The 19,480-nt window shown below is 43.1% G+C and overlaps 2 protein-coding genes across 3 annotated transcripts; both read left to right on the top strand.

Moving 5' to 3' along the window:
• The first annotated feature begins 499 nt into the window (after positions 1-499).
• On the top strand, positions 500-3,611 carry LOC121326485 (putative GPI-anchored protein pfl2). Its single transcript, XM_041269766.1, has 3 exons — positions 500-1,540; positions 1,856-1,944; positions 2,380-3,611. Exons 1-3 carry the CDS (start codon positions 523-525, stop codon positions 2,452-2,454), a joined length of 1,182 nt encoding a protein of 393 aa, XP_041125700.1. The 5' UTR covers positions 500-522; the 3' UTR covers positions 2,455-3,611.
• A 74-nt stretch (positions 3,612-3,685) lies between these two features.
• capn10 (calpain 10) lies at positions 3,686-14,429 on the top strand. Of its 2 annotated transcripts, none has more exons than XM_041269739.1 (13): positions 3,686-4,001; positions 4,758-4,973; positions 5,158-5,289; positions 5,534-5,730; positions 6,579-6,802; positions 9,383-9,524; positions 9,825-9,991; positions 10,389-10,648; positions 10,731-10,933; positions 11,160-11,415; positions 11,779-11,978; positions 12,541-12,586; positions 14,242-14,429. In XM_041269739.1, the coding sequence occupies exons 2-13, from the start codon at positions 4,827-4,829 to the stop codon at positions 14,305-14,307; spliced, it is 2,040 nt and encodes a 679-aa protein (XP_041125673.1). In that variant the 5' UTR covers positions 3,686-4,001; positions 4,758-4,826; the 3' UTR covers positions 14,308-14,429. The 2 variants fall into 2 exon arrangements, with proteins under 2 accessions (XP_041125673.1, XP_041125674.1); XM_041269740.1 differs by having other exon boundaries at positions 13,723-14,429.
• The last annotated feature ends 5,051 nt before the right edge of the window (positions 14,430-19,480 follow it).

Genomic DNA, 19,480 nt, shown 5'->3' with positions numbered 1-19,480 from the left:
GACACAACCACTCTGACTACATCTACTCCTGTGACCACTATGGAAACACTGCCCACTCTCCACTCTACAGACACAACCACTCTGACTACATCTACTCCTGTGACCACTATGGAAACACTGCCCACTCTCCACTCTACAGACACAACCACTCTGACTACATCTACTCCTGTGACCACTATGGAAACACTGCCCACTCTTCACTCTACAGACACAACCACTCTGACTACATCTACTCCTGTGATCACTGTGGAAACACTGCCCACTCTCCACTCTACAGACACAACCACTCTGACTACATCTATCCCTGTGACCACTGTGGAAACACTGTCCACTCTCCACTCTACAGACACAACCACTCTGACTACATCTACTCCTGTGACCACTATGGAAACACTGCCCACTCTCCACTCTACAGATACAACCACTCTGACTACATATACTCCTGTGACCACTGTGGAAACACTGCCCACTCTCCACTCTACAGACACAACCACTCTGACTACATCTATCCCTGTGACCACTATGGAAACACTGCCCACTCTCCACTCTACAGATACAACCACTCTGACTACATATACTCCTGTGACCACTGTAGAAACATTGCCCACTCTCCACTCTACAGACACAACCACTCTGACTGCATCTGTGCCAGTCACCACTATGAATATAGTGGCTACCCTTGACTCTACAGATACCATGCTGAGTCCAGTTATGAATACAACCTCCTTTACTACATCTGGGCCAGTAAGCACAACTCCTCTGAGTTCAGCTGTGAATACACTGCCTGCCCTTGTCTCAAAAGATATTACCTCTACCATAACCACTACACAACTGACAAATAACACAACTACACCATTTACAAACATAACAAGTTCTTTGGTCAACACATCACTTCTTGTCCTTGCAACCACAACAAATGCATCTCTGCTAAACAGTGCTGTTAATGATATAGAGACAAAGTCCTCTGCAAGCACATCTTCGGTTGTACCAGCCTCGTCAGCTCTTACTTCACCTGTCCCAGTCATGACCACAACTACAGTGCCTGCACCTGACCCTACAAATACCATCCCCCTCACTACAAGAGTGGCAGACGTGACCAATTCTACAGCAACTACCACTGCGACTAGTAATCAGCTGACTGTGGCTAATATCACCACAGTGACTGCTGCACTAGCAGGAAGACTGCCTATAACTAGTCGTACGACGACCAGACTGCTACATAATGCATCTCTTGTCACTACAGCTGTGACATTACCAGCTGCTGATGCAATCACAGCAATTCAAGATTCAGTTACTACAGAGAAAACAACCTGGACTTCATCTGCATCAGCAGCGATCCTGACAACAACCCCCAGAGTAACAACAAGGCAGAGTGTGACAAACAACAAATCAACAGCACAAGCAGAGCCCTCAGCGAGTACAACCACAGAGGCTACAAATCAGATTCCTAAAGTAACAGTAAAACAACTGGCAGACCTTTCCACAGCCCAAAGTGAGCCAGCAAAAGAAAAGGCAGCAAACAGCCTGGCACAGCCCACAGGTGAATCTCAGAAAGCTTTGTTTGAAGGACAGCAGCATGGAGCATTCATTTGGCAAAAATACATTTTCATTTTGAGTTGATTCTTTTTGCATTCATTCATATTAAATAATGTGTTAATTATAAATGTGTTTGTTAAAGTTTACTTCATCTCTCTGGCATGACATCAGAAAAAGCATTGCAGCATCCATGTCTTATCCAGTATGTTTGATAAAAGAAAAGCAACCTTCATGAAGACTTTTTTAAATCTAAACTGTTTACCTTGGGAGAGGTAGACTGCCACCAGTACTCACGAAGACAAATGCTTTTGTTTTGTAGGCACTCAGATGCATGTTTTAAGAATGAATGTGTCCCTCCTCGCTTCTACCATAATAAATAATGAAACAGTAGAAAAAGCTATGGAATATGTAAGTATTGAAACAAGTTCACTTTATAGTACTAGAATCTCCTCTCCTGTAAGTTAGGACCATCCAAACTTACACTTGTTGTATCCTTATGTAACAGAGTTTGAGGGCATTGGTAATGTTTCATGAAAAAAAAACGTTCAATGGAAAAAGTGGTTAAAATGAACATATTTAATCAGTGTCTGGTGTTTAGGCTGCCACATTCCCATATTTTTGGTAAGTCTGAACAGAAACATTTAAGTGATGGACGGGCCATTCTCAAGAAAAGACATAGTGGTATATTAAATAAAAAAATAAAGAAATAGAATAGACATGAACTTACAATTGAGAATGAAACAGTACTTTACACTGGGATGGGGTTATTTTCACACAAGGCCTTGTGAATTGTCTATATTTAATGTATTTTAAATTATATTTTCACCTTTGTTGTTTTTTCAGCTAAAAAACATCATGCAAGATCATTTCAAAGATGAACATTGCACATTTAGGATTCTGAAAATACAGAAGAAATGAATATATACATGTTTTATTCTCCTTATGAATCTGCAACTCTTGACAAAATCTACATATTTTTGGAAGCTTGGCAACAAATCAAGGCCACTTTCTTTATGAGTTAATGTGGAGCAGAATGCATTATTCATCTGTTTATCTTAAATCAGTATTCATGTAATCTAATATTTGAATGTACTAAACATTCTTACTAACTATTCCAGCTGGTTTTCTGAAGTGAGGTAGAATATTAGTGTTGCTCTGTGTACAAGCCCACAGGTGAAGCATTCTGCACTGAAGCCTGTGCAACACTTATATCGTTCTCCACCTTACTACCCCCAAGAAACAGCCTTTTCAGAAGCCATCTTGCTGGAATAGTTAGTAAGCTTGGCAAAACACTGACCTAATAAAAAACAGCAACAGATGGTAGCCGTACAGAAAAAACAATAGGATATTAAACCATTAAGAAATGCTGTATCAGGGGATTTATTGGATTAGGACCACTGGTTGATGTTTAGCACTAAAGACTGACGTTTCATCATAACACATGAAAACATGCAGTATACCCATTGCTTTATGCTGTATGAATATGAACATGTTTAGCCTTTATTTGATTTTAAAAAAGTATTTCTAATTCTTAAAACTGGTGATTATTCACATTGTTAAATGCATCATTCTGTGTGTGATTATATCTGCTATATGGATGTGAGTGTAAGAGCACCTCTGTAATTTGTAATCTGGGTGGGTTATAAATACATGCAATACATTAAATACTGGATTATTAACATATCTTTACTGTACATATCAGCACTACATTTCTTTTACATTTTTATTTCCAGTCCACTTTTGAGGAGTTGTATAAATGTGTAGGGAACCTGCAACAACCTTCTGATACTGTTCAATACAAAGCTGTTCTCACCACTACAAACTCGGGTTCAACAGGTAACTAGGCAAGACAGGCAAACCTTTCTGATAACGTGTCTCTTTACATTTCCAATATCAATATCAGTTTTTGGTGCAAGTATCATAATGACCCTTTTCAAGATCACCAAGCAGTAAAAACGTTTAAAAAGAAGACACCGATTTATTATTTTGATTAGCTGATGTACAAAACCAGTTTGAATTTAAACAAAGATGTTGCTGTGGCACTTCTTGGATGTACTTAGTAGTAAATACTGGTGTGTCTGTCTATATATATATATATATATATATATGGTCAGTATCCGCTGCATGCAGTCTGGTGATGCTTGTCAGTATGTTTGCAGGAAGCATCATCACTTTACATTTGTGAAAACTAAATAAAATAATAAAACACTTTTATAATGCACGTGTGTACTCTGGTTCAATGCACTGTGGTAAACGCCTGCCTTTTTCCACATAGACGAACGTGTGAAGCCTTCTCATAACATTTAAATTATATTTGAACACTTTTTCGCTGCTACATTCTATTTATCCAGGAAGGAAGGGCTGGCAGGAGAATCCTCGGCGCTCGAGTGGCGGAGGTTCCGGGGAGGAGTTTGCACACTTCGGCAGAGACCGTCTTACAAAACAACTATTTCTTGGATAAAAAGGTATTTTTAATGATGTTTCTAAAAGGTTACTTTGTAGGCACTGATGTTTAAACGTAAAGAATAATGGAGAATGTACGACCGCTTATATTAGACAATGACAACAATACTAGGTACATGAGCATTTGTAAAACTGAGATAATATAGTGCCATATTGATTGTAAAAGCAGAACGTTTATTTACATGTGAAAATAGGGCTTTGCTAGAAAGAGTCTAATACTAGAAATCCCGTTACTTCTGTATCGGCTAGTAGTCATTCGTTTTTCAGTTCCTTTTGGGGCTCCCAGGCATTTCCCTTGCTGTTGACTGTCGAGATGCTTAGATTAGTCTCGTCTTGTTAGCTACAGTATCTACCCTACCTGATCAAGTTATAGTTTAAGGATTGAAGAGCATAATACATCAGTTTTTGCAAATGTGTTTATTCATATACCGCCCTTCCAAAATATTTGAGCCAAACACATTATCTATGCAAGCACTGAGTGCGACCCCTGTCTGGATACTGCCTGTAGCGCACAGGTTATGTAGATGCCTGAGACCTTGCCGTCCAGGCGAATCCGGCAGAGAGATTCTAGTAAATGTTCTACACTTCTACACTTACTTAACCTAACAGGTGTGAAATGTAGCTGCCGGTCAGATTGCTGCTAGTATAGGAGGTCGACTTTAGTTTAAAGAGTGGATGTGAACTAATGTTTATACAAATTAATCACCAGTGCCAGTTTCTCAGAGAGCACCTAATGCATCACAACTTATATTTTTCAGAAATGGCAGGACTATGAGGCAGCGCAGGGGTCAGAGTGAGGGACAGAGAAGGAGCGAGGCAGGCTGGGAATGGAGCTGAGGGGGCGGAGGAGGGAGCATGAGGAGGGAGCTTTATTCCAAGATCATAGTTTTCCTGCAGAGAACTCGTCCCTCTTTTCATGCTACTCCACTCCCATTTCGGAATTCCGAAGTCAGATCTCCTGGCTGCGCCCACAGGTGAGGATGAGCTGGGAAGAAAACAAACCGAGTGTAACTGGATTGAGAGCTCGTTCCTGGCTGCTTGTTTTCTTTGATACTTAGTTTCACAGTAAAATAAAACATGCTGTGACTGTTTGGTGGTGAGTTACATGAATATAACATTAATACACTTATATATTTTTTTAAATATGTATATATCTAGGAACAGTGCCAGTCCCCGAGACTATTTTCTCAGATCCCTCAGGAGAGCCATGTGAAGCAGGGGATTCTGGGAGACTGCTGGTTCCTGTGTGCCTGCACCATGCTGGAAAAAAACAGACACTTGCTGGACAAGGTAGGACACCCCAGTACAGTCATACTGTATTGTTGTGGGACCCATTCAGTAATACAGAACTGTATTAATACAATTCCGCAGTAAAACTGTATGACCTGAAGAGATTGGGGGAGAGGGCTCTAGAATATTTTAATTCTGTTAACTCTTAGTTCAGCTTTTCCATTTGTGATTGTTGTGTTGAAACTTTTGATAATGTAGTACAACAGTGTAGGCAATATATCAAAGAGAGCATGTGACATTGCAGGTGGTCCCATCTGGCCAGGCAGAGTGGGGAGACCAGGGCTACAGCGGCCGGTTCTGGTTCCGGTTCTGGCAGTTTGGCCGCTGGGTGGAGGTGGAGGTGGACGATCGCTTGCCCTGCATTGCACAAAGGCTGTGCTTCTCTCACTGTCGGTCCAGCAGCGTGTTCTGGGTCTCTCTGCTGGAAAAGGCATACGCCAAGTAAGTGAAGAGCAGCACTTGATCTAGCCAACTGCTTTAGGGGGATTCTTGAATCTTGAAACTTGGCTTTGTAACATGGGCGACTCTGTGGAGCAGACCAGCATTCTTTTTGAAGATAGATTTGGAGATATTCTCAATGGATAACACCAAGATATTGGCTCATGTGAGACCCGCCGATGCTTGTGGGATTGTTTTGCAGGCTCTGTGGCTCGTACGAGACCTGATGACGCTTGTGGGATTGTTTTGCAGGCTCTGTGGCTTGTGTGAGACCTGTTGACGCTTGTGGGATTGTTTTGCAGGCTGTGTGGCTCGTACGAGACCTGCTTACGCTTGTGGGATTGTTTTGCAGGCTTTGTGGTTCGTACGAGACCTGCTGACACTTGTGGGATTGTTTTGCAGGCTCTGTGGCTTGTGTGAGACCTGTTGACGTTTGTGGGTCGTTTTGCAGGCTCTGTGGTTCGTACGAGACCTGCTGACGCTTGTGGGATTGTTTTGCAGGCTCTGTGGCTCGTACGAGACCTGTTGACACTTGTGGGATTGTTTTGCAGGCTCTGTGGCTTGTATGAGACCTGTTGACACTTGTGGAATTGTTTTGCAGGCTCTGTGGTTCGTACGAGACCTGCTGACGCTTGTGGGATTGTTTTGCAGGCTCTGTGGCTCGTACGAGACCTGTTGACACTTGTGGGATTGTTTTGCAGGCTCTGTGGCTTGTATGAGACCTGTTGACACTTGTGGAATTGTTTTGCAGGCTCTGTGGCTCGTACGAGACCTGCTTACACTTGTGGGATTGTTTTGCAGGCTCTGTGGCTCGTACAAGACCTGCTGACACTTGTGGGATTGTTTTGCAGGCTCTGTGGCTCGTACGAGAGGTTGTGGGCAGGGCAGGTCGCAGAAGCACTCGTTGACCTCACAGGAGGGCTGGCGGAGAGGTGGAGCCTGAAGGATTGCAGGAAGGAGAAGGAGGAGGGGGTGGAGGAGAACAGCCTGGTCCCGGAGAAGCTGGCGCTGGACAGCCTGGTGGACATGAAGGACGGATGTCTAATGAGCTGCTCCGTTCACAGCTCCCCTGGAAGTAAATGCTGTGGAGAGGGCAAAAGGGGAGACAGTTGTGTTGATAAACCCATAGAAATAGTAACTGCTGTTAAATGAAGTGAAAATACAGTAAACTAGAACATACCAAGCAGGGTGTAGGTTGTTAGACATGAAAGACGGATGTAGCTCAGTGGTAAGCGTTTTTTAAATCCCCAAAAGTAATGACTAAAGCTAAGGTTTACAATTTTAGAAAAGCAAACTATGAAGTTATGAAACAGAGACTAACAGAAGTAGATTGGAGTAAAATAGAGAAAACACCCACAGAAGAAGGATGGTTGTTCTTCAAAAATGTAGTACTAGAGGTGCAAAACAATTATATCCCTAAAGTAGACAAATCTAAATGTAAAACTAAATTGCCAAAATGGTTTAACAGATCAATTAAAAAAATTATTCAGCGAAAAAAGGCACTTTACAGACCATTAAAAAAGGACCAAAAAGAAAGTACGCAGAAAAAGTACACAGAACTGCAAACGCAAGTCAAAAAGGAAGTTAGAAAGGCCAAGAGAGAAATAGAAATGAACATTGCTAAGGGAGCTAAAACCAATTCCAAAATGTTTTTCCAATATTACAACAGCAAGCGAACATTCAAAGAGGAGATTAAATGTTTAAGAGATACAAATGGCAAAATCGTAGATGAAGAAAAAAAAAATAGCAAATATATTAAATGATTACTTTTCACAAGTTTTTACAAAGGAAGATACTGACAACATGCCCCACATGTCATCCAGTTCCTATCCAGTTTTAAATAACTTTAGCATAACTGAGGCAGAAGTGTTAAAGGGACTAGGAGCTCTTAAAATAAACAAATCCCCTGGGCCGGATGAGATCCTCCCAGTAGTACTCAAAGAAATGAAAGAAGTAATTTACAAACCGCTAACCAAGATCATGCAACAGTCTCTTGACACAGGGTTTGTACCGACAGACTGGAAAATTGCAAAAGTAATACCGATCCACAAAAAGGGAAACAAAACTGAACCAGGTAACTACAGACCAGTAAGCCTGACTTCTATTATATGCAAACTTATGGAAACTATAATAAGATCCAAAATGGAAAATTACCTATATGGTAACAGTGTCCTGGGAGACAGTCAACATGGTTTTAGGAAAGGGAGATCGTGTCTAACTAACTTGCTTGATTTTTTTGAGGATGCAACATCGATAATGGATAATTGCAAAGCATATGACATGGTTTATTTAGATTTCCAGAAAGCTTTTGACAAAGTCCCGCACAAAAGATTAATTATCAAACTGAATGCAGTTGGGATTCAAGGAAACACATGTACATGGATTAGGGAGTGGTTAACATGTAGAAAACAGAAAGTACTGATTAGAGGAAAAACCTCAGAATGGAGTGTGGTAACCAGCGGTGTACCACAGGGATCAGTATTAGGTCCTCTGCTATTCCTAATCTACATTAATGATTTAGATTCTGGTATAGTAAGCAAACTTGTTAAATTTGCAGACAACACAAAAGTAGGAGAGTGGCAAACACTGTTGCAGCAGCAAAGGTCATTCAAAATGATCTAGACAAGATTCAGAACTGGGCAGACACATGGCAAATGACATTTAATAGAGAAAAGTGTAAGGTACTGCACGCAGGAAATAAAAAAGTACATTATAAATATCATATGGGAGATACTGAAATTGGAGAAGGAATCTATGAAAAAGACCTAGGAGTTTTTGTTGACTCAGAAATGTCTTCATCTAGACAATGTGGGGAAGCTATAAAAAAGGCTAACAAGATGCTCGGATACATTGTGAAAAGTGTTGAATTTAAATCAAGGGAAGTAATGTTAAAACTGTACAATGCACTAGTAAGACCTCATCTTGAATACTGTGTGCAGTTCTGGTCACCTCGCTATAAAAAAGATATTGCTGCTCTAGAAAGAGTGCAAAGAAGAGCGACCAGAATTATTCCGGGCTTAAAAGGCATGTCATATGCAGACAGGCTAAAAGAATTGAATCTGTTCAGTCTTGAACAAAGAAGACTACGTGGCGACCTAATTCAAGCATTCAAAATTCTAAAAGGTATTGACAGTGTCGACCCAAGGGACTTTTTCAGCCTGAAAAAAGAAACAAGGACCAGGGGTCACAAATGGAGTTTAGACAAAGGGGCATTCAGAACAGAAAATAGGAGACACTTTTTTACACAGAGAATTGTGAGGGTCTGGAATCAACTCCCCAGTAATGTTGTTGAAGCTGACACCCTGGGATCTTTCAAGAAGCTGCTTGATGAGATTTTGGGATCAATAAGCTGCTAACAACCAAACGAGCAAGATGGGCCGAATGGCCTCCTCTCGTTTGTAAACTTTCTTATGTTCTTATGTAAGAGCTGAGGGACTAGTAGTAGTCGTAGTAGTAGTGGTATCTAGCAGGTAGGAAGTGATTAAAATTAAGTGCCAGAAGGGACTGCCAGAATCATTAAAAAAAAACATTTTCTGCCTTGACTTTCACTTGTCAAACTGGAGTCAGGATCAGAAGGAGGAATACCTGTGGCCGTTGTGTTTCTGTTCTGAATTGGGTTTGAAGGTGAAAGGACTGGTCTCTCTTTGTATTCCAGGTGCCAGTGAGCTGGGGAAATACCATGCCTACAATGTGATGGAGTGGGTTGATGTGAAGCTGCTGGGGGGCCACAGGGCCCGGCTGCTGCGGATCCGCAATCCCTGGGGCCGGCGCTGCCGGGGGGGGCCCTGGGGGGCCAGGTCAGTCAGTGAATCCGTGGACAGGGGAGGGGAATGAGAGGAGGCCATGTATAGGGGACAGGAATGAGAAGAGTCTGCGTTCAGTGGAACTTTGAACTTGTGAAAAATAAGTCTAACAAGACACACAGGAACTGACTGCAAAGTTAATCTGGCATATTGAACAGCAGGAAAAAGGAAAAGGAAACATCTGGCTGTAATTCACATCTCTTAATTCAAACCCCAGCAGTAGATCAGGAATGGCATCATGTTAATGGCAGTGCAGTGCTAAAGCCCCCTGTTTGCTCTGGTTGTTTTCTGCAGTTGGCAGGGCTGGGGTCGGCTGGAGCCTGACTGTGCCGCTCGTCTGTTATCTCACACAGAGGAGGGTGAATTCTGGGTTGAGGAAGAAGAGTTTTTCAAGGAGTTTGATGAGGTCACAGTGGGTTATCCAATCGATGATAACGGACACCTTCGAAGCCTTCATACAGGTAGTCACCTGAAAACTGCAGTGTCCCTCTCATTGTCAGTCTTACTGTGAAGTGTTATGTTCTTCTTTGTTTACTACATTCTTTCATAGTTTACCATTCTGTACGAAAACCACTATGACCCCAACCCCAAAACCACCCCCCACCCCCACCCCACCCCACCCAACCCACACCTAACCAGGTCTTAACATTGCAGTATTGTAAGTGCATCACACAACCTCAAGCCCAATCCACTCTGCATTTTTGGCCAAGTATTCCGTTTTCCTTTAAAAACTGAATGCATTGAGTCCTGTACAAGGTTACTGAATGCATTGAGTCCTGTACAACTCCAAGGTCTTTCCACTTCTCAATCTGTACCATATGTCTTTATTGCTGTCCTCTTATCTGGAATTGCTTGCAGGGAAGGTGCTAACCCACAGCCAGCAGGTGCACGGGTCCTGGGTTAAAGGTCACTCTGCCGGAGGTTGCCGTAACAACAGCAGTTTTGTCAGCAACCCCAAGTTCTGGCTGCGTGTGTGTGAGTCTGGGGAGGTGCTGGTCTCTGTGCTCCAGCGGTGTGTCTCGGGCTCCAGTGAGAATTGCAAGGTTGAGGGGAGGCAGCCAGGGGGCAGTACTGAGCAGCACCAGCACTGCCAAGCAATAGGGGTGCACATATGGAAGGTAGGCGCCTCACCTGCACTCATGACAAGTACAAAGCTGAAAGCTACAGATGTAATCTCAATGGTATTGATTGGTGTCCCAGGTGGAGAAAAGGCGTCTGAACCTGCAGAAGACCCTGAGTAAGACCCTATGCGTGTTCACACGCTGCCACACCTATGATCGCGAGGTCACGCTGTGCTGCCAGCTTTCCCCCGGGTATTACCTCGTCATCCCCAGCACCTTCCTGCAGGACGTGGAGGCTAGATTCCTGCTGCGCGTCTTCTCAGCTGGGACAGTCTCGCTCAGGTAAGGCTGCAGAACCTCAGGTAGCATCTCTCTGCAATCGTTTGGGTTTCCTTCTACATGCTATCCTGTTACAGTTAATCTGAGGCCTATTTTAAACATATTATATGTCAGAAACCATTTGAGAGACAGACTTTGTATTAGCAGGGGTTGACCGCCAATCTCATATGGCTGGCATATTGCATTTGTGTGAATTATACATTTAGGGGCTGCAGTTTCTCTCCCACAGTGCAGTGAAGCTTCCCCCCTCTCCAGAGACCCCGATGGGCAGCCTCAGTGACGGAGAGTGGGAGACCAGCAGCTTGGAGGGGAAGTGGCTCAGAGGTGAGAGCACAGGGGGCAGCAGGAACTTCCCCACCCACCTGTTAAATCCACGCCTACCCCTCACTGTGACGTCGGAGCTAGGGCAGCCCAACGCTAGGATCACCCTGCGGCAGCACTGCCCTCCAGGGGAGTGCCAGGCCATTGGCTTCCATATCTACCAGGTAAGAGCAGCGCCCAACGCTGGCAATTTGTTTCAGATCGCATGGACTCGCTCCATCCTACTCTGGTTTATTCTAAACAGGTTTAGCCGAAAATGTCCAGTTTTATGAAGCTCGCTCTTATTTATTTTTAGCACGTTGATGCATTGAAATCCACTGCCATTGTGTGTACTGGTGAAAATTGATTTAACATTTTAAATAAATACAAAAGTAAAACTATATGTCTAAAAACTCAATCAAGTCTGTTTTTTGTTGGCATTGTATGTTAGATTAAATGGTAAATGGCCACCCACAAAGAAAGTTTGTTGAATCTATGAAGCATTCATTTGTGCTTTAAACTGTGTTAATGGGAATGTTGTGTTCCAGGTTCCGGGAGGCACTGAAGACCAGGATCAGGAATCTTTGCAGGATCAGGAGCCTCAGGTCAGCTGTGTCCCTCATCGTTACACACAGGAAGTGAGCATGTGGTGCTCCCTATCTCCAGGAAGATACATCATTGTTCCCTCCACGTACCAGCCTGACTGCGAGGGATGCTTCACAGTCACCATATCAACCAAAATAGACAGGTACCAAAATAAGGTGGACCCTGTTCAGAATTGTAAAAATGTTAAAGCAGTAACAGTGCCATGGAATATCAGTCATTGGGTGGGTGTGTTAGTTCATGGCTGGTACAGATGGTTTTGCTCGTATTACTTTAACATAAGCTGTGTAAAGCAATGCCTTCCTGGTGTTGCTGTGCTGACTCCCATCGGTCCTGATCTATCAGATAGATCCATTCTGTGGAAGTGGCTGACACACACACACACACACACACACACACACACACACAGAATGCAGTCATTACAGCTGGCTGTCACTAGGGGTCACTGATGCTTCAGTTATGAATGTAGGTTTAATTTGTGGAAGCAATCATTAGAATGTTTGTAATGGAACAGATACCAGTAAACTTTTTCATTAAATAATTTTTTGCATATTTATGATTGTGTGTCAGTGTTTAGAGTGTGACTCTGAAAGAGCTGATACAAATAGCAATGTTACAGATTTCAACAAACTTTAAATCGTCAAAAAAAAAAGGTGGATATTTTACTCGCCCTGAGGAGTAAATATATATTTTTTGCTGTTATTTAGAAAACCAGTGAGAAGCAGAGAGAGCCTGGGACGAATCTTACAAGAGGTATGTCCTTTCATCAACCTGCTTACACTGAGAGCGGAGTGCAACAATCATCGCTTATCATTCAGTGGTCATTCTGCATCATACAAGCAGTCAATCTGGGGCATAGTTTCAAAATATTGAACTCTTATTGTTTTGAAAGGAGAGCATCCCTTGGTAATATTCCGACATAAGAAAGTTAGAATGCAAGAGCTGCTGTTTGTTTTCTCCTCTGATTCTGACATGCAGCTGGATGGAGATAACAAGCTGTTCTATCTATGACATCTGTGTGCCTCCTCAACCCAAACCAGCTGAGCTAAATACAAGTTCCAGGGAGCGCTCTGAACGGGCATGCCTTTAGGAGGGGGGGGGTGTAGGGTTAGGAGAGTTTTAAGTTTCATTAATATTTGGAATGACAGCACTCAAGGTAAGAGAGTGGTGTTTTGGAGTGCTGTTGTCATTTAAATGATTACTGTTGATAAAATGAGTAGATCTTAGGCAGGGGTAATCAGCGCTGCCTGTGCTGTAGCTTGCGTGCAGCCTGGTCCTTAGGGTTGACATGTCTCTCAGCTTGCATGCACCCTGCACCACATGCAGCCTGGTCCTTAGGGTTGACATGTCTCTCAGCTTGCATGCACCCTGCACCACATGCAGCCTGGTCCTTAGGGTTGACATGTCTCTCAGCTTGCATGCACCCTGCACCACATGCAGCCTGGTCCTTAGGGTTGACATGTCTCTCAGCTTGCATGCACCCTGCTCCACATGCAGCCTGGTCCTTAGGGTTGACATGTCTCTCAGCTTGTTTGCACCCTGCTCCACATGCAGCCTGGTCCTTAGGGTTGACATGTCTCTCAGCTTGCATGCACCCTGCACCACATGCAGCCTGGTCCTTAGGGTTGACACATTCCACATTCATTATTTTATTGTGCATTTTAAAAAAAACAACAACATTTTTCATACAGTATATTACATAGACTATCATAACAAATGTTTGTTTAATTTTCTATATTTTCTAAAATTAGTAACAGAATGATTTCTATTTACTGTAGTTGCCTGTTTCCATGCAGTGCCATTCAAAGTGTTTGAGCAAGGCTTCACAGCTGAGAGAGTGTTTGTTTTAAGGCTGCACTGTGCCCTCTGTCTCTCACCCCTCGGGGCAGGTTTCCTACATCTCGGTGATGCGGAGCTAGGGATGGGAAGGCGTGGTGATGTCAGCTCAGCGTTTGGCCTCAGATGAAAGGGCCAGAGCAGTTCACAGCAGAAGCGCGGCCGGGAGCCTTTATTTTCCGCTGGTGCCGCTTGAGATTTGCACATCACAGCCTTTCCATTCCCCTGGCACTAATCTGAAGCGACGTGACTCGACGGTGTAAACAAACAGCTCTGATTTGAAGAGGCTGAAACAAAAACAATCCCCTCCTCCCTGAACTCTGGAGAGAGAGTTCCTAGGGTGCTTTGAAGTTTTGCTGGGACATACAGAGGAGAACCAAAGAGCCTGACCCAAAACTTAAAACAGGAAAAAGCTGTTGTGTTTTGGTCCTGCACACATTGGTGGTGAAAGCGACATGGTTCAATGGGGAAATTCCCATGTGTGATTGATTGGTCGTGCCAAATTTACGTGCGACTGTAGCAGAACTGTTGGGTGAAGACCATCCATTTTTTTTTTTTCCCTCTCTATTTAGATTCACTTCATCAGAAGAAGTTTTTCCATCCACAGACACTGGATTCAGGGCTTTCCACCTGACTGAACACACACCTCACCCCCAAGTGATTACAGCAGATATTGTAACATTTCCAGGGATGGAAATAGGACTCCTATTGAATAGCAGTTTTAAAATGTGCTTGATTAGCTCCATTAACAAACTCAGGTGTGTCTCATTAAACTCATAGTAAAACCAGCAATGGGTCAAACTGTTATGCGATGGGAGTCTTATTTGCATTCCTGCATTTCACTTGCACACAGTTTACAAGCCAAGTTAGAACAAGATAAGCTAAAAGAAGATGAACTGAAAGATGAACCTGGACCCTGTCTCTTTTAAATCCCTCCTAATGCATCTTAACTGGAAAGCAAATTAACTTGGAAAGCTTAGCGTACAGTACTGATACTGAACCAGCTAGAAACGCCTGCTTCTGTGTGACAGTGCTGAGGGAGGTGAGGTCTGTGTATGAGAGAGAGAGACTGGGTGCTGAGGGAGGAGGTGAGGTGTGTGTGAGAGAAAGAGACTGGGTGCTGAGGGAGGAGGTGAGGTGTGTTTGTGTGTGTGAGAGAGAGAGAGACTGGGTGCTGAGGGAGGAGGTGAGGTGTTTTTGTGTGTGTGAGCAAGAGAGAGAGACTGGGTGCTGAGGGTGGAGGTGAGGTGTGTTTGTGTGTGTGAGAGAGAGAGACTGGGTGCTGAGGGAGGAGGTGAGGTGTGTTTGTGTGTGTGAGAGAGAGAGAGAGAGAGACTGGGTGCTGAGGGAGGAGGTGAGGTGTGTTTGTGTGTGAGAGAGAGACTGGGTGCTGAGGGAGGAGGTGAGGTGTGTTTGTGTGTGTGAGAGAGACTGGGTGCTGAGGGAGGAGGTGAGGTGTTTGTGTGTGTGTGAGAGAGAGAGAGACTGGGTGCTGAGGGAGGAGGTGAGGTGTGTTTGTGTGTGTGAGAGAGAGAGACTGGGTGCTGAGGGAGGAGGTGAGGTGTGTTTGTGTGTGAGAGAGAGACTGGGTGCTGAGGGAGGGGGTGAGGTGTGTTTGTGTGTGTGAGAGAGACTGGGTGCTGAGGGAGGGGGTGAGGTGTGTTTGTGTGTGTGAGAGAGACTGGGTGCTGAGGGAGGAGGTGAGGTGTGTTTGTGTGTGAGAGAGAGACTGGGTGCTGAGGGAGGGGGTGAGGTGTGTTTGTGTGTGTGAGAGAGACTGGGTGCTGAGGGAGGAGGTGAGGTGTGTTTGTGTGTGTGTGTGGGTGCTGAGGGAGGAGGTGAGGTGTTTTTGTGTGTGAGAGAGAGAGACTGGGTACTGAGGGAGGAGGTGAGATGTGTGTGTGAGAGAGACACTGGGTGCTGAGGGAGGAGGTGAGGTGTGTGTGTGTGTGAGAGAGAGACTGGGTGCTGAGGGAGGAGGTGAGGTGTGTTTGTGTGTGTGAGAGAGACTGGGTGCTGAGGGAGGAGGTGAGGTGTGTTTGTGTGTGCACACCACACTGTCTCTGACCCACTGACTCCCTCTGAGGGAGGAGAGTGAGGTGGTGTTTGTGTGTGTGTGTGTGTGAGAGAGAGACTGGGTGCTGAGGGAGGAGGGGAGGGGAGGTGAGGTGTGTGTGTGTGTGTGACTGGGTGCTGAGGGAGGTTGGGGTTAGGTGGTGATGCATTTGAATACTGGTGAGCTTTACTGGAAAATAGCAGTTCAATATGAGTCCTAGTGCCTACCTTGTTGTGTAGTTCAGTGAACACTATGCCTCTTTTAAACTGCACAGGTAGAGAAGCACAGACCACTTTCAGAAATGCAAATTAGTATTAGGAAATGTATTAGTAGAGGAAGTGATACAGATTAGTCAGGACCCTTTTTGTTTTCTTTTTGACCCAGAAATTATTTGAATATTGATCTTATCAGTGAAGAGGCAAAGTGTTGAAAGCAGAAATAGAACCAAGAGTACAGCCAACAAAATAAAACTACACCAGTGTGATCCTTTAGAAATGAATGTGAATCAGGCTGCTGTCGCCCTCGCTGTCTGCGAGACCCTTTGTTTACTGCTCATTTTCTTGCAGGATAACCCCAGTGAAAGTGAAGACTAGTGAGTTTTCAGTTGCCCTACTGTATGATGTGTCTTATTTTCATGCTCCAGGCTCTGCAGCCTCACTGCCACTCCTAACTGGACAGCCCCTCGTTGCTCTGTTTAATACTGCATTTTGTATGTCCTGCTCTGGAATAATTCACACATTCCGCTCTTCCTGTAAGTTGGGAAGCGCCTGTGTACTGTGCATAATAATAACGCGGCTTACAATCCTGGATTCTTAGTGTTTTGTGTATTAAATAGTAATAATGATAATAATAACAGTAATAAAAGATACTGTGAAACCCCAAATCAAGTTTGGTTTTGCATTTTTGCTTTTTGTACATGTCAGCTCCAAGTCGAAGTCTGGGATAATGGTCACCTGATAATGGGGTCAGTTCACAGCCTAAATCTGTAAAGCGCTTTCTGATGGTGGTCCACTATGAAAGGCGCTATATAAAAATAAAGATTATAGTATAATAAGCCTGCAAACTTTTTCTTCCAACACGTGGGTGAGAGGATGTTCAGATATTCAAGTGCATTCAAACAATGCCTCTTTCCATCCATATGTTTAAAAACATGCCATTGCATTGAAAAGTTTCTCACTTGGAAGCGACTTTTTCTGTTTCACAGTGCACTCACACAACAATGACATGAAAACAATACAACAGGGCCAGTCCATGTCACTTGACCAGGTGGATGTTGCTTTCCTATTGTCTTCCAGTGGAACTGTAAATCATTGTTGCTCTAGGTAGGTTCTACAAACTTTTCTCTGATGACTTCCACAGGTGGTCTTATTTTATCACATTTTGGAAAACAAAATTCAAGAATACAAAAATCCATCAGAAGTGGTATAATTTAAAATTTCCATCAAGGTAGTTGAGTTTATCAAGTTATATATATATATATATATTATATATAATATATATAAGTATATATATATATATATATATAAAATAATCACTGAAAATCTCGTGGAACCATGTACAATGTGATGGTTTTTAAAAGGTTGATTGAGTGTTACACTCCACTCGTTGAGCAAACTTTACAGCATTGTTGATTAAATAAGTTTAAAACCAATTTTTTTTTCTCTAACTATACAAGTTTACCATAGTAAAAACAGCAACGTGTAATAAAGCATTGTAAAGAACAGCCAGGCATGGCAAAGCATATTAATAAAGATGGCAAACCAGGGTGAACTATGGGAAATGCAGAGCATAGGAAAAGCATGGCAATCTGCAGCAATATCATGGTAACCTTACCAAAGTTGATCTCTCTTTTTTAAAATGTATCTGTAAAAATGTAATATATAAAGAGAGAGAGAGAGAGAGAGAGAGAGAGATTACTGAGTTGGCCACAATGTGTGTGCTGCCCACACCTGCTCCCAAAAGGACTAGGACATGCGTTGTACAGATACTTCACAGCAAGACTGAATATTCCAAGACTAGGTTGAAGAATATCTGAATGTACAAGCTCAACCAGCTTGGGTCAGTGTTTTACAAAATCGTTTTTTATTTATCAAATTAAAAAAAAAACTACGAAAAGTCTGCTATTCTGAGTCTTGGTTCAGAGGTGGCTGTAATCATGTAGCTCCTGCAATCACAGTCAGTCACATGCAGGTACATGTTGCAGCTCAGTATATACTGTAGTACAATACAAGATTAGTGATGTCAGTCTCATTGAGGAGTACAGCTCAGTATATACTGTAGTACAATACAAGGTTAGTGATGTCAGTCTCATTGAGGAGTACAGCTCAGTATATACTGTAGTACAATACAAGGTTAGTGATGTCAGTCTCATTGAGGAGTACAGCTCAGTATATACTGTAGTACAATACAAGGTTAGTGATGTCAGTCTCATTGAGGAGTACAGCTCAGTATATACTGTAGTACAATACAAGATTAGTGATGTCAGTCTCATTGAGGAGTACAGCTCAGTATATACTGTAGTACAATACAAGGTTAGTGATGTCAGTCTCATTGAGGAGTACAGCTCAGTATATACTGTAGTACAATACAAGATTAGTGATGTCAGTCTCATTGAGGAGTACAGCTCAGTATATACTGTAGTACAATACAAGGTTAGTGATGTCAGTCTCATTGAGGAGTACAGCTCAGTATATACTGTAGTACAATACAAGGTTAGTGATGTCAGTCTCATTGAGGAGTACAGCTCAGTATATACTGTAGTACAATACAAGGTTAGTGATGTCAGTCTCATTGAGGAGTACAGCTCAGTATATACTGTAGTACAATACAAGGTTAGTGATGTCAGTCTCATTGAGGAGTACAGCTCAGTATATACTGTAGTACAATACAAGTTTAGTGATGTCAGTCTCATTGAGGAGTACAGCTCAGTATATACTGTAGTACAATACAAGATTAGTGATGTCAGTCTCATTGAGGAGTACAGCTCAGTATATACTGTAGTACAATACAAGGTTAGTGATGTCAGTCTCATTGAGGAGTACAGCTCAGTATATACTGTAGTACAATACAAGGTTAGTGATGTCAGTCTCATTGAGGAGTACAGCTCAGTATATACTGTAGTACAATACAAGGTTAGTGATGTCAGTCTCATTGAGGAGTACAGCTCAGTATATACTGTAGTACAATACAAGATTAGTGATGTCAGTCTCATTGAGGAGTACAGCTCAGTATATACTGTAGTACAATACAAGGTTAGTGATGTCAGTCTCATTGAGGAGTACAGCGTGCTGCTGACAGTTCTAGCTCTGGTTCTCAACACTGCAGCATTGAACTGCCTGCTCATGTTAACACACTGTACCTGCTGTCATTGTGTAAAGCCTGGTGTGGTTGCATGCTTATGATGTCCCGAACGGGGCTCGCTCTTTACTCTTCAAAGGCAGATTTTTTCAGGGCACACCAGATTTCAGCTGGAATGATCCATAGGATTTCGATCCCAAGGTGAGCAGATATGTGCCCCCAGTGTCTGATATTGGATTAAAGTTGAGTACTTTACATTAGTTGAATGTGCTGTGTGTATTCTAACCATTCTGTGTATTGTCTGAATGGGGCTCTTGCACTGTGAATACCTCTGTTAATAATCCTATCCATGCCCTGGCATTCAAACTGCTGCAATAATGTTTTCCAATACGAACATGAATGTGATTCCTAACGTTCGTCCTGGTGCAGCCACTGTGACACCTCTCATTTTGACATCA

This window comes from Polyodon spathula, chromosome 14 (genome assembly GCF_017654505.1).
Source record: "Polyodon spathula isolate WHYD16114869_AA chromosome 14, ASM1765450v1, whole genome shotgun sequence".
Taxonomy (NCBI): Eukaryota; Metazoa; Chordata; class Actinopteri; order Acipenseriformes; family Polyodontidae; genus Polyodon; species Polyodon spathula.
This window is presented reverse-complemented; position numbering and strand designations above follow the sequence as displayed.

What these genes read in the sequence shown, in the direction of transcription:
- LOC121326485 (XM_041269766.1), top strand. Translation starts at nt 523, where the DNA reads ATGGAAACACTGCCCACTCTCCACTCTACAGATACAACCACTCTGACT. An exon ending in CAGCCTGGCACAGCCCACAG is followed by an intron (nt 1,541 to 1,855) that starts GTGAATCTCAGA and finishes TTTGTTTTGTAG; the next exon opens with GCACTCAGATGCATGTTTTA. An exon ending in TAGAAAAAGCTATGGAATAT is followed by an intron (nt 1,945 to 2,379) that starts GTAAGTATTGAA and finishes TTGTTTTTTCAG; the next exon opens with CTAAAAAACATCATGCAAGA.
- capn10 (XM_041269739.1), top strand. Translation starts at nt 4,827, where the DNA reads ATGGAGCTGAGGGGGCGGAGGAGGGAGCATGAGGAGGGAGCTTTATTC. An exon ending in CGTTCACAGCTCCCCTGGAA is followed by an intron (nt 6,803 to 9,382) that starts GTAAATGCTGTG and finishes TTTGTATTCCAG; the next exon opens with GTGCCAGTGAGCTGGGGAAA. An exon ending in TAGGGGTGCACATATGGAAG is followed by an intron (nt 10,649 to 10,730) that starts GTAGGCGCCTCA and finishes TTGGTGTCCCAG; the next exon opens with GTGGAGAAAAGGCGTCTGAA.